Here is a 12,208-nt window from a genome sequence, read left to right as displayed (position 1 = left end):
GGTTGAGTACAGTTACGGTCTCCAGTTTTTTTAATCAAGTTATAAAGTTGTATCCAAATACTAATCAAGTTTTCAATAGTTTGTCCACAATGGCTTTTGAAGAGAATACTGAATGGCTGAGGTCTCTGCAGGGGTATATCTAGGGTGACGTCAGCTTTGAAACCTGACTCCGTCTCCATCTGCTAGCAGGTGAGCACGTAACCAATTGGTCCTGAGTCCATCTGTCTACACTAAGGAAAGCGAAATTATCAGGTAAGTAATCTCTACATTTTTTGGTATGGCCTTCAGAACTGGATATACTATTCTAGGTGGGGTTTCACCTTTGACCTCCTTTTTTTCTGCTGGCAATGTCTCCCTCTCTATGTACCCTATCATCCCTCTGGCCACCATTTTATCACACTACCTGGAAATCATAAAACACAATCACCTCGAGGTCTCTTTCTTGGTGGATGCACATTTGTATGTTACCATTCCCCCTCCTCCATTTTGCAACACTCCACTGGATTTCTGTACCTCAAATGCACAAGTCTTATGGCTTGTAAAGCAGTTTTTCCTATTTTTTCCCATGGAAAAGCACTTCAAAGTCAAATGCAATATCTAAATTCTGCAATTCTGTTAGCTGAGCTTTCTTTAGCAACATACATCTTTTATTGAAATGCAATTTCATTTTGCTTTATTGCTTGAATTTACCACAAAAAAAACCCCCCTTTGTGGCTCCAATTTGTTTTTTCAGAGCACCAGAAGTATGAGAAGATCTGCAGCTCCAAGTCAACTGCTGGGGAATGTGACAAAAAAGCCAAGGTTTATACCTCCAGGGCAAACAATTACACAGTGTGCGGATAAAGAAATTTCACACCTGAATCCTTGTATTACTACAAAAGAGGTAAATGGGGACAAATATGTTTTGTTTTGGGGGTTTTCAGCAAGTCTCTATACATAAGGGAGGTATTAAAGTGTAGCAGTTCTCAGGCTAAACTGAAGCCGTGGGACTCCACTAATTTTAGCATGGGCGAATTTTCCACTTGGTGTTGGAATTGGGGTTTAATTCCTCAAATCTAAGTTTCTAATTTTCTTGGAATTTTTACAGCAGGAGGTTTAAGTGTTAGGACATTGAGTAGAAACAGTGGCAGTAAGTGCCATTTAAAGAAGGAAGTAGAAGGAAATCCCTGGGTGGTAATCCACATGTAAAAATATTTTTCAAGGCAGTCTCCAAATTAAGACTCTTTTAGAGATTCTGTTTCAGTCTGGGATTTAAACAGCGTGGTAAGCAGCATGTGATGCTCCTTTTGATCCAATGCAGGAAACTTTGAGAAATATTTAACTTTTTGTTGGAAAGTTACAAGTATTTTAGATAGGACTTTATTTTGTGATCTATAAAGATAAGGTCTGCATCATTCTGTTCATTTCATTCTGTTCATTTCAAGAGATTGTCTCCCACATTGTCTCCCACATTCTGTCCACAACCAGAATCACTTAGATGGTATTCCTTAGACATAAAGCATGTTAAAATCATATCTATAAAGAACAAAAATTGTATAGAAAGTTGGATTGGCAAAAGGCTTGGCAATACTGGAGCAGGAATGTATACCCCAATTAATATAAGAAGAGAGGAGGTGGAGTATCATAAACAAGTCATTTTTTTATTTCTTATCTTTGGACCAGAGGTATCATATAAGATGACCTCTGGTCCAAAGATGATGATAAAAAAATTTTTTTTATAAGACTTCCACAGTGAACTGACTTGTTTATGGGCCTCATTTTCCAATATCGCAGTGGTAACGCATGAGGGGGCGTGTCCTATGCAAATAAGGCAGTTTTCGTGCAGTGGGGAAACATCGCCGCACGCGATGTTTTCGCCATTCGCGGAACTGGAGTCGCAAATCGCGAAAACATCGTGCACCGCGATAAAACAACCAATGAATCATCGCAGTACACGAAAGTATCGTGGTTCACGATATTCCCAGACAGCCCGTTTCAGTATCAGAGAGAGATAGAGAGAGAGCTTGATACAAGCTAGGTTGAGAGAACGTTGCCCAAATCTCTTCTTGGAGTGAGTGTCCTCACTCCGGCCAGCAAATCTTCACTAGAGACCACTGTTCTTTCCGTAGGTCTCATGTTGAATGTGAAAGTGGCCCACAACCCCCTACGCTCATACCTAATCCCCACCTCGAGTTACTAGGTGGCCCTCCCATAGGGATACAAATACCTGTCTAGGGCTTAGGCATTATAGGAAGTCTCTCTCTCTCTCTCTCTCTCCCCCCTGTAGCGCACAACGTATCGCGAATGAAAGGGTTGTAGCTATTGGCCCTAAATTAAGAATTTGCATTCGCAAATCGTAGTTAAAGCACATTCTACTATAGGTATGGCTTTCACAATCATTGCCTCTTCCCCCTCGCCTTCCTTCCTCCCCTCTTGTAATCGTCATCTCTTGACCTTACTAACCAAATGAAAAATCCATAGGCTAGGCTATATTTGGTGGACCTCTGTTAGAAACCTGAGAACTGGCTTCCTGCCCTCATTTCATTACTTTTTAAATATTTTTTTTATCAAATGGAGTATCAGGTTATTTTATTGGACTTATGGAGAGTCCCTGTTATACAAGAGACCCAAGTACATAGCCTGGAAATTAATTTGGATTCTGCTCTTAAATATGGACCCCCATATTGCCAACATTTCAGACAGTTTTTTAAAATTGAAACTATATGCCAACTGAGACCTTACCTAGAAAAATCTATATTGAAAATGGTTTATACAGTCTAGTTGTCACATGTCAATTATTGTAACCCTTTATATATGAAGATTATTTAGAAATTTCAGATGTTATAAATCATAGCCGCTTGGGTGATAAGTGGAAAGAGCAAGGGAGAGAACGTCCTTACTACTTGGAGAGCTGTAATGGTTGCCAGTAGTTCATGCTAAATTCTAATGTTTCTTCTATTTAGCTGTTTCAGGTTTTGTTAATAATTAGATGGTTTAATTTAGATGTTTTATTACTGTTTACTGCATCTGAATGATTTTTAATGGAATAGCTTTTATTTAGCTGTTGTATTCCATGTTTATTAAATATTTGTGGACTTTTACTAAAATTGCTTGATGTTTATATTTTATATATTGGGTACCTTGAGAATTGTTGGAAAACTAGGATGCAAACAAATCCAGTTTCTGTATTTTGCAGTTTGTAAAATTATAAGAGAGAATCTTACCGATATAAGAATATTAAAACTTAGTTTTCTTTGCTTTTTTTATTGTTATGTTAAGAGAGTTAAACAAAATAACCCTGTGCCTTCACAAGCCTTTGTCCAAATATGTGGACGAAATGTAAATTCAGCTCAGACTGGAGAAAACGCCAGTGAAATAAAATGCTGGGCATATTCTGACAATACTGCAACGTCAAAGGTTAAACTCAGCACAGGTAAGACTACTGCTATACATTTTGTTTTTTTTCTGTTCAGCTGTTATCAGGGACTGACCATGTGGATATTATGAAGAATTCCAGAAGGGCCAGTATGAGTAATACAGGGCAAGATATGATAAAATGGGATCAGGATGATAAATCCTCATCCTGTTTGGAATTTTAGATTTTGGTATGAAATGAAAGCTAAAGTGAAACAAGTGGTGTGTTTGTGTACCAAATGTATTCTGTTGTGTGTGACTTTGTAACTCACTGGCGTAAATATTGGTGAGCCTAACATTTATCTGATATCTGAGTTATTTTTATATAACAGCTTTTTGGTTCACTAAAGAGCCACCAAATGCAGTTACTACAATACATAATAAGTACATACAAATACATAAATGCATTAAAAAAAAATACAATACTAGGTAGGAGTGGCTGGCCCAGATGGATCTTTCTTGTAACTTTAAATTTGTTCTGAAAGGAATTCATAAATAGTTTACCTTCAGTGAACAGCCACAGAAGAAATGTGCATAATACCAGTGCTGCACAGGGATGGAAAATTCCCAGGTGCCAGGTCACTTGGACATGTAAAAATTAGTGCCTGTTGCTAGCCCAGTCCAGAAGGGCCTCTGCGAAAGACCTGGGAGTATGCAGTAGTGAGTAGTCAAAGACCAAACTGATCAAAATGTAAGAGTATTTTTGTAATCAAAGGCTTTGATTCACTATATTACATAGAAAGTGAAAACTAGCATGCCTTTATATTTTTCCAGATATAAAAGTATTTATTTATATTCCATATTTGGAAAAAAATATGAAGGCACGAAGATGCAGGGGAAGACCTGACATCAAAAAATAAAACCCAATCAAATCAACTTCAAGGACCTTGATCTGATTACTGTGGTTGTAACCTGAACTTAAAACATAATGAATGTGATTGTGGTATTCATATTTAGCGGGGACTCTAAAAAGGACTTGAATCTAAGTGAAAATGAGATCAAATCTGTTTTTAATAGGCTAAAACTGCATGATTGAGGTGGATAGCTTTCAAATATTTTTGAAATATGCTTAAAGAGAGAGGCATATTGTGAAGCTTTTTCAAAATGTATTATACTGGATAAACATTTTGAAAGGCAACAAAAGTAGCCTGTTTATATTTTATAAACCAAAGTGAGAGTAACTGATCATCCTATAGAAAACGTTGTATTGCTTCAGTCTGTGTTAATTGTCTAATACAGGTCTTTCCAAACTCTTAGCTGTGAGCCCACTTTAGTACTTGTCACCTGAATCCAAAATAAATTTGGCAATCACAGTGATTCCCTCTCCAAAAATCACTCTTTAATCAACCTCCCTTCCTCTAACTAATTCCTTGTCTCAACCATGATGTGGTTGAAGTCGGTAGCATAGCTTGATTTAGAAAAAGATTTGGAAAAACTTCTGGAAGACAGATTCATTTACGCTATTACACAGGTAGACTTGGGGAATGTAGTCTTTTTGTACTGGGACTGAACAAGGAATAGATCTCCCCATTAGGATATCTTGGTTACATCTTTATAATTTTTTATAATGTGTGATTTTTTTTTTCCCAGCAAGAAACAATTAATAGAAAATGGGTTTTTCCATCGACAAGCAGGGCTGAATTGTCTAACAAGTGGGGTATGACATCTGACAGTACTGAATGGACTCATCTCTTTGAGCTCAGTAAAAGTTTACAGACCATATTGAAGTGGTTCCTGTGAGCCTCTCAGTCTGATTTTTTTTTTATCTGAGTTTCTGCACAGATATGACCCTCTCTCAATAAACCACCTCAGATTTCACTGGGCACATCCCCATCCCTCATCACTCAAGACAGTTATGTCTGCTATTATAATCTGCCTTCTCTAGCCCTTTTCATATGGATGTTTAATGCACGGTAGCGTCTTCACTGCTTCTTACTAAAGAAGTGGAAGATATGATCTCAGCCAGGAAGCCTTCAAGGAAGACTTACTGCTTTAAATGGAATAGATTTTCAACTTTGTGCCAGTCTGGATCTCTAGACCCATTTATGTGCTGCCCACAGGACCTGGTTTGCTATTTGTTTTCCCTTTTGTTGACGGGGCTCAGCATGTCCTCGGTGAAAGACATGCTAGTGCCATATGATGTACCATTAACAAGTGGAAGATGCTCCAATTTCTATTCATCCTTTGGTATTCAAATCTATGAAAAAAGTTTGGTTCTTTAGGCCTCGGTGCCTTAACCTCATTTTGAATAAATTTGACGCCTCTGTTAATTCTTTGGAGTTGGCTCCTTTTGAAGTATGTCATGTGGAAGATGGTGTTTCAAGTAGCTATCACATCTGCTTGAAGGTCAGTGAGTTAAAAGCTTTGATGCACTACTCTTCTTATCTCCAGATCTTCCACAGTAGGGTGGTACTTGACACTCACTCTTAGTTCCTTCCTAACATGGTATCTGCTTTTCAAATAAACTGTCATTGTTTGTCCTACTTATTTTCAAGGCTGCATGTCCATGAAGGAGAGAAGGCTCTTAATTTGCTGGACTGTAAGAGGACCGTAGCATATTATTTGAAAAGGTCTCATTCCCATTGAGAAGTTTGTTTTTTGTTGCCTTTAATCCTAATAGACTGGGAATGGAATTTGCCTAATGAGCTCTATCAAATTGGGTAGCGGACTGTATTGTACATTATGTGCTAACTGGTCTACAAATCAGACTATCGTCAAGTGAGAGCCAGTGGTGCACCTAAGAATTCCTTGAATGAAGAAAGACATCTGTAAAACTGCAACTTGGTTGTCTGTACACACTTTCACATCCCATTAATCTGTTGACAGTAAACTATTTGAAATTTGCATACCCACCATTCAAAAATAGCTTTTCTTCAATGAGCTTATTTAAACATGGCTAAAATGGATTTTCTATTAATTTAGAGGAAGTAATCTTGGATAAAACTAGTATGTACATCCATTACCATTCATTATCTATCTTTTCCAGTATGATCTTGCATAAATAAAAAAGGAATCTGGGGGAGGGGGACAAAATGGCTGCCGAGGAAGGACGGTAAACGCTGAGCTCCCGAGGTGAATTACTTGCTTTGCTGGATATTGCCTGAATTTTTCTATTTCTTAGCGGAATAATGTCGCATACAAAACACAAAGCAAAGCTTAAAAGATATTACCTCAACTCCAGTTTCGTTATCGTGGCAACCCCGGATTGAGGAAGCTTTTGTCGGGCTAGAGTTGTTGATGCCGGAGGAAGGGGCTGCTGGAGGAGTCAGTGATGAGCAGACGCTGAGCCCCCTGGCCATACAAGCATCGTTGAGCCCCGGCGCACCAACTATTCCAGCTCCCCCGTTCGAGGGGAGAGAATTCGATCTGATTACATCTGCTCTGCTGGAAAGGAAATCATCAGCTTCGTTAGAGGTAGGATCTCAGAGAGGGAGTGAATGCTATGCACTACCCTCGATGAGCCCTGGAACAACTGGCTCCAGAGGCATACCCATTGAAGCACCGCAGCGAGCTATTGTGGGAGCTGACCACCTGAAGGAAGAGGGAGGAGAGGGAGAAATACAGGTGATTTGTGGTGTCTCTAAATCTGTCTTCTAATTCGACTTTGGAAGAAATTCTGAAGGCTATTTCTTCTATGGAAAAAGCAATAGTATCCTTAACAACGATGGTAAAAGAGAGCATTACCAAGAACCAACTTTTGGAAGGAAGAATTGAGAAAATTGAATCTTCTGTGGGAGCAATGGAAAAGAAAATAGTTGAAGTGGAAAAAATTCAAGTAAATTTGATAAAGTCAGAGAATATTCAAATGTTGAAGATGGAAAATCTTGAAAATTTAATAAGAAGAAATAATATAAGGATCCTTAACTTTCCTAAGATGAGGTTACTTGCACATCGAGAACTTTTTAGAAGTTACCTTCTTAACATGTTAAAATTCTCAGAACAAGATCTACCAAAGATTGAAAAAAATGTATTATTTTCCTCAATCTATTGGAGCAAGAAACCTTAAAGAATAGAAAGAGAAAGAAGGCACGTTTGATTTATCATCTATCCTGGAAAAATCCCACGAATTAGTAGTGGAAGAGAGAGCGACATTGTTTGTTCAACTAGCAACATCAGTTGAGACTTAATTCTAAGAACATTCTTCCGTAATCAATCCTCGAAATGTTATGGTTATCCAATAAAAATCTTCCCAGATATCACAAAGGCTACTCAAATCAAAAGGAAAAAATTCTTAGAAATGAGGGAAGAAACTCAGGTGAAGGGAGCTAAGTATACATTACGATTTCCATGTTGTTGTACTGTTTTATTTAGAAATTCTAGATATATATTTAGAGCCTGAACAATTATGGTTGTTTCTCAACTCCCACTCTAACCTTTAGGGGGAAGTTGGTATAATGGAAAAAAAGACACTAGTTATTCCGAAGCATATGTTGTATAAATTATATACATACCGTATTTTTCGCTCCATAAGACGCACTTTTTTTCCCCCAAAGGTGGGGGGAAAATGTATGTGCGTCTTATAGAGCGAATATAAAAAAAAAACCAAACAAAAATCTAACAAACACCCCCCCCCCGACTCCCCCAAGACCTGCCGACTTAATTTCCTACAACCCCCCCCCCCCCCCCAAGACCTGACAAATTAATTTCCTGCAACCCCCCACCCTCCTGACCCCCCCAAGACCTGCCAAACGTCCCTGGTGGTCCAGCGGGGGTCCGGGAATGATTTCCTGGGCGTGGGCCGTCGGCTGCCAGTAAACAAAATGGCGCCGACGGCCCTATGCCCTCACTATGTCACTGAGACCGACCGCTGCTATTGGTCGGTCTCAGTGACATAGTGAGGGCATAGGGCCGTCGGCGCCATTTTGTTTACTGGCAGCCGACGGCCCTATGCCCTCACTATGTCACTGAGACCGATCGCTGCTATTGGTCGGTCTCAGTGACATAGTGAGGGCATAGGGCCGTCGGCTGCCAGTAAACAAAATGGCGCCGACGGCCCTATGCCCTCACTATGTCACTGAGACCGACCAATAGCAGCGGTCGGTCTCAGTGACATAGTGAGGGCATAGGGCCGTCGGCGCCATTTTGTTTACTGGCAGCCGACGGCTCACGCCCAGGAGATCGTTCCCGGACCGCTCCTGGACCCCCGCTGGACCACCAGGGACGTTTGGCAGGTCTTGGGGGGGTCAGGAGGGTGGGGGGTTGCAGGAAATTAATTCGGCAGGTCTTGGGAGGGTCAGGAGGGTGGGGGGTTGCAGGAAATTAATTCGGCAGGTCTTGGGGGGGGGGTCAGGGGGGTGGAGGTTGTTAATTTAAAGGGTTGGGATGGGGGGGGGGGGGGTTTTTGGGGGTTCCCACAGAAAGAAAAATTTTCTGATCTGGGGAGTGGACCGAAATGGCCCTCCCCAGACCCGAAAACAAAATGGGGAGAAAAAAAAAAAACTATGCACTCCCCTAATTTGCTCCATAAGACGCCCAGACGCAGAGCCGGTTTAGCACAATTTTTTTTTTTTTTTAATTTTCCCCCTCTGAATCCTAGGTGCGTCTTATGGTCAGGTGCGTCTTATGGAGCGAAAAATACGGTATATTTCCTCCTTTGTCTGCTTATAGGACACTTTGTCACCCCCAATTACCTGTATTATTAAACATATATAGAATGGGGATTGTTTATTTCCTTTATTATAAATCCTAAATTTTTGTATGTAAGACCTCTACTATAATGTCATTATTTCTGAACTTTTTTGTTCTGTATATTTTGAAAAATTCAATAAATAGATAATAGAAAAAAAAGGTATCTAGATTGATTCAAGTCTTTCCTTTCGCCAGCATATTAAATCTGTGACCAGAGTTGGCTTTTTCAAGCTACATTTGTTCTGAAACAACTGCTTGATGAGGCTGACTTTCTTACAGTAGTTCAAGCATCAGTTCCACCAGTAGTTGATTATTGTAATGCAATCTACATTGTCCTTCCAGCAGTCACGTTAAAACCATTACAACTGTTATTAAATGCTGCTGCTAGGCTCATCTCAGATTAATGGCATAACAATCCTATTTCTCTAGTGTTTACCGATCTGCACTGGCTTCCTTCCATTGCTTAGCAGGTAAAATATAGAGTTGAGACAATTGTTCAAAAATTGATCATTTCCAATGATTGCCCTTGAGCTAATAAAACTGGTTCACCTTTATCAGCCTTCATGGAAGTTGAGATCTCAGCAACAAGATCTACATGATGTTCCCTCAACTAAGCAGGTGAGTCTTGCTGAAACCAGGGACTGTTCAGTCTCTGTGGTGGCACCTAATTTTTGAATTCACGGCCAGAAGAATTGCGACTACTAAATTGTATAAAATCATTTAAGACTGCATTGAAAACTGTACTCTTCAAGCAGGAATATTTTTCCATTTAAATGTATTTAGTCTACTTATAATAATTCAGTCTTTGCTTGTCTTTGTTGATGAAGAACTTGTGATTTTGGTTTTATGCTTTAATTTTATGCGTTAATATGTACATCGCCTAGCTCTTTGTGTGTGGGCAATTTATATATTCTAATAAACCTAAATCAAGGGACAACTAGTTCTAGACAAGCAATATTGTGCAACTTGTTGACCCCGAAGTCCACTTTATTCAATTGCTCTGCTGTGTAGCCTTCAGCTAGGGATTCACATGTCATGGTTAATTCAGCCTTGACCGATAATGGAGAAAGCACTTTGTTTACCTGTAAATAGTGTTCTTTATAGACAGGATGAATTAACATTCATAATTACCACCACCCTTCCTGGAGAGCTGACTACCTTCCTAAAGCCTACTAAGTTCTGAAATTGACTTGGGGCTCATGAGGCAGTATGCATGTGGGAACCACTGTGCATGCTTAGTAAACTAAGTAAGCTCAGAGAGCTGGGTCTGGTGCCGAATGACATTGCCCACATCATTTATTCATCCTGCTGTTTTCAGGTAGGCAAACTAGCTTCACACTTTAGCAATACATCATATATAACAACAAAATCAAAAGAACATTTTTAGCATAGTAACCAACACCAGCCCATTCCTGCTCTCCACATCCCCCCAAAAAGGGGAATTCTAACTACTAAGTCAAGAGAATAAATATACAAATCTCTACCTGTTCAATTACTTGAGCAAACTGCAGACATTTGTCTCCTAATTAGGCTAAGATTGCTATCCCCAGAGACTCTGGTATGAGTGCTCAAAGAAACTAATATGCAATTAAACATCTTGCAAAAGAAAGTACTTGACACCTACCACCAGAAACTCCTTCATTTTGAGTCACTTTATATCTGATCCATAATTGAGACTGTTTCCTTTTTTTTTTTTTTTATAACTCTTTATTTTAAAGACTTTTTGGCATACAAATTAGTATACACTGTGAATACAGTCAAATTCAATAAACACAGACAACTAAAACCTGGACTCACTAAATCAGTTGGCAGCACAAAAGTACCAACTGATAGACCAGGCTTTTACAGATGAAATCTTAATAAGAACATAATGATAGTACAGACCCCAAACCCTGTCATATCTAAAGGATTCCCCTTTAAGATCAAATTGACTTCTTTCAATATCAGATATTTGCCTTATTTGAGTACAACAATAATCCAAGCAGGGATTCTTTTTCCCAAAGGTTGCAAACTTGAAGCGTGCTGCTAACAAAAGGTGCCCCACTAGAGGTCTATTCTTACTGGTATCGAGGATCCCACTCACCAGCCCAGAAAAACAGGAGTGGTTTAACATGTACAGGAGTACCCAGAATGTCTGCAATATCTTGTTATAAGTGACCAGAACAGTCGCACCCTCGAACAGTCCCACCACATATGCATGTATGTACCAATCTCACCACATCCCCTCCAACAAATAGAAGTGGTTTCTGAGAAAATCTTTGCATAAAAAGCAGGTGTTCTGTATGTTCTGTGTAGTAACAACCATTAACTCTGTCGGGAATAAATAGGTGAAAAGCAGATGCCCATATTGTTTTCCAGGATTTGGCATTCACATTACTATTTGTCTGAGTTCCAGATGTCTATAATGGACTGTGGGGTCACTTTACCATAGCATAGAACATTGCTCTCTACAGTAATGGTGGGGGTGGAAGGGAAATAGAACCAAAAGGTTGCTAAGAGCCAAGAGTAACAGATAAGTATGAGAAAAAAAAAAAGTGTAAAACTTGCTGGGCAGACTGGATGGGCCATTTTGGTCATCTTCTGCTGTCATTTCTATGTTACGTTTCTATGTACTGCCATTAAACTACGATAAGTAAGGTAACATTTTTGAAGCTAACATCAGCATCCATTAAATGTATTTATTTATTTGAGGTTTTTTCTTGACCGACTATCATCAGAGATATGTCGGTTTACATATAACAGGGGTAAAAAACAAAAGCAGGAAGAGAGCAGTTACAAAGAACAGGTTATAAGGGAACTGGGAGGTGCTGAGATAGATGCACGAGGGAGCGAAAGCTAAAGGCATGAAAACTAAGTAGCTAAGTTATGTACATAATCTGCATAGAAAACTTATATACAAGATCTGAGTCTTCAATGTTATTAAGTTATACAGGAGAGTAAATGTGATTCTATTTCAACTAGGAGGGACAGGGCTGTATTGAGGCTAAAGCAACTTCCTAATACCTATCTCAACTGTAAATAATATGCATGGGAAGTATCATACTCTGTGAGAAGGTCATGAAGCCATCCTCATCCCACAGCTGTGCTATAAAATTCAATGTCTGCGCCCTCCAGGCCTCGAAAACTGGAGAGAAATAACTAGAGAGTGCAGGGTTTTCGTATATTGGCGTTATAGGAGACCCAATCA

The 12,208-nt window shown here is 39.4% G+C and overlaps 1 protein-coding gene across 3 annotated transcripts in view; it reads left to right on the top strand.

Annotated features, from left to right (window-relative positions):
- RAD54B (RAD54 homolog B) overlaps positions 1–12,208 on the top strand; it is a 203,049-nt gene that overhangs the window by 16,371 nt on the left and 174,470 nt on the right. For all 3 annotated transcript variants that reach the window (XM_029591695.1, XM_029591696.1, XM_029591697.1), the window contains exons 2-3: positions 734–883; positions 3,259–3,412. In XM_029591695.1, coding sequence (XP_029447555.1) covers positions 746–883; positions 3,259–3,412 — 292 coding nt within the window. In that variant the 5' untranslated portion in view covers positions 734–745. The remainder of the gene's footprint in view (positions 1–733; positions 884–3,258; positions 3,413–12,208) is intronic.

This window comes from Rhinatrema bivittatum, chromosome 2, assembly GCF_901001135.1.
Source record: "Rhinatrema bivittatum chromosome 2, aRhiBiv1.1, whole genome shotgun sequence".
NCBI lineage: Eukaryota > Metazoa > Chordata > Amphibia > Gymnophiona > Rhinatrematidae > Rhinatrema > Rhinatrema bivittatum.
The sequence above is the reverse complement of the archived record's forward strand: the minus strand, read 5'-3'. Positions and strand labels throughout refer to the sequence as shown.